This window comes from Pinus tabuliformis, chromosome 4_2 (genome assembly GCF_031772625.1).
Source record: "Pinus tabuliformis cultivar Carrire ecotype Pingquan chromosome 4_2, CPIR1, whole genome shotgun sequence".
NCBI classification, from domain to species: Eukaryota; Viridiplantae; Streptophyta; class Pinopsida; order Pinales; family Pinaceae; genus Pinus; species Pinus tabuliformis.
Genome location: NC_142304.1, coordinates 367,493,155 through 367,494,686, shown reverse-complemented (window position 1 = coordinate 367,494,686; position 1,532 = coordinate 367,493,155). Strand labels below are relative to the sequence as shown.

Below are 1,532 nucleotides of genomic sequence, written 5' to 3'. Positions count from 1 at the left end.
TGGAATGAAAATAAATTTTCAAAGATCAAAGAGGCCGCCAACACCCATTGGCTGCTCTCTAAGCTGCAACATGTTGACTCAAATGAGACCCTTTGCCTATTCAATGTGTATGTTCCAACCAACGCAGGTCAGAAAAAGAGTTGTTGGGAATCCATCAGAAGTATGGCAGATTCGGAAGATTTAAGGAATGTCATCATCGCAAGGGACCTTAATCTTACCCTCTCTCTGGCTGAAAAGCGTGGAGGAAGCGTTGTAAGGGATCCAGTGGGAGAATGGGTTGAGGACCTGCTTCAGGACTAGGACCTGATTGACATAAAACCTTCGTCGGGAAAATACACTTGGTCCAATAAAAGACTCGGTCTGGGACACATCGCTGCAAGGTTAGATCTTTTTTTGTTCAAAGTACTTTTCTTCTTCTTGGATTAGAATCTAGAATGTATATTCTTCCATGCAGTGTATCTGATCACAGACCCATTAAGCTCGATCTCCTGGCTCATATGGACCAAGGCCCTATTCCCTTTAGATTCAGTCCCCTTTGGGTTAAAGAACAGTCCTTCATGCAATTAGTAAAAGACACTTGGAAGCAACCAGTCAATGGCTCTGCCTTCTTTGTTTGGGAGGAAAAGCTCAGGAGAGTGAAAGCTGCGTTGAAATCTTGGGTTAAATCCCTTCCTAACCCAGCAGTGGAAAGCAAAAAGATCCAAGAATGTCTTGAGATTCATCATCTGAATTCGGAAAATGAAGAAATCACAAAAGAAACTCTAGATAAGGAAGTCAATCTTCAAGGAAAATTTCTCAAGGCAAGTCTGGCCGAGGAAGAGTACTGGAGGATTGAATCCCGCAGGCTTTGGCTCAAGGCTGGAGATAGAAATTCCTCCTTCTTCCATAAGCAAGCCCAAGCCCGAAAAAGTTTCAACTCCATCTCAGAAATCAAGGAAGAGAATATAAATGACAAAGACATACAAAGTATAAAAAAGGCTTCCTTCCTCCACTTCAAAAAGTTGTATAATGAAGAAGAGGAACAGGGGCTCGCATCAATTTTAGTGGACGAGGTACCTTCTCTGATTACTACCAAAAAGAAGCAGTTTTTGGAAGCATAAGTCACCAACAATGAAATAAAATCCGCTCTCTTTGCAATGGAGCCAGGTAAGGCCCCGGGCCCAGATGGCTTTACTGCCAGATTCTTGCAGAACTGTTGGCAGATAGTGGAAAAATATTTATGCAGAATGGTCCGGAAATCTCAAGCATGTCAGAAAATTGGGGGAAGCACCAACTCAGCTTTCCTGGCCCTTATTCCTAAGGAAAAAGGCACCAACTCCTTCACCAGATTTCGCCCTATTTCCCTCTGCAATATAGGCTATAAGCTGATAACAAAAGTGATCGCAAACAGACTAAAAATCATCCTTCCTGACATCATCCCTGAGAACCAGGGAGGCTTCATGTAGGGAAGACAGATTGTTGACAATTTTATTCTGGTCCAAGAGGTGATTCATTCAAGCTTGAACTGGAAAGAGAAAGGAATGGTTATCAAG

General features: G+C 42.7%; 1 protein-coding gene across 1 annotated transcript; it reads left to right on the top strand.

Annotated features, from left to right (window-relative positions):
• The first annotated feature begins 434 nt into the window (after window positions 1–434).
• On the top strand, window positions 435–1,100 carry LOC149169467 (uncharacterized). The gene has a single exon (XM_089425206.1). It carries the CDS (start codon window positions 435–437, stop codon window positions 1,098–1,100), a length of 666 nt encoding a protein of 221 aa, XP_089281332.1.
• Window positions 1,101–1,532: the final 432 nt, after the last annotated feature.

Coding starts and splice junctions, on each gene's coding strand:
- LOC149169467 (XM_089425206.1), top strand. CDS start 435: ATGTATATTCTTCCATGCAGTGTATCTGATCACAGACCCATTAAGCTC.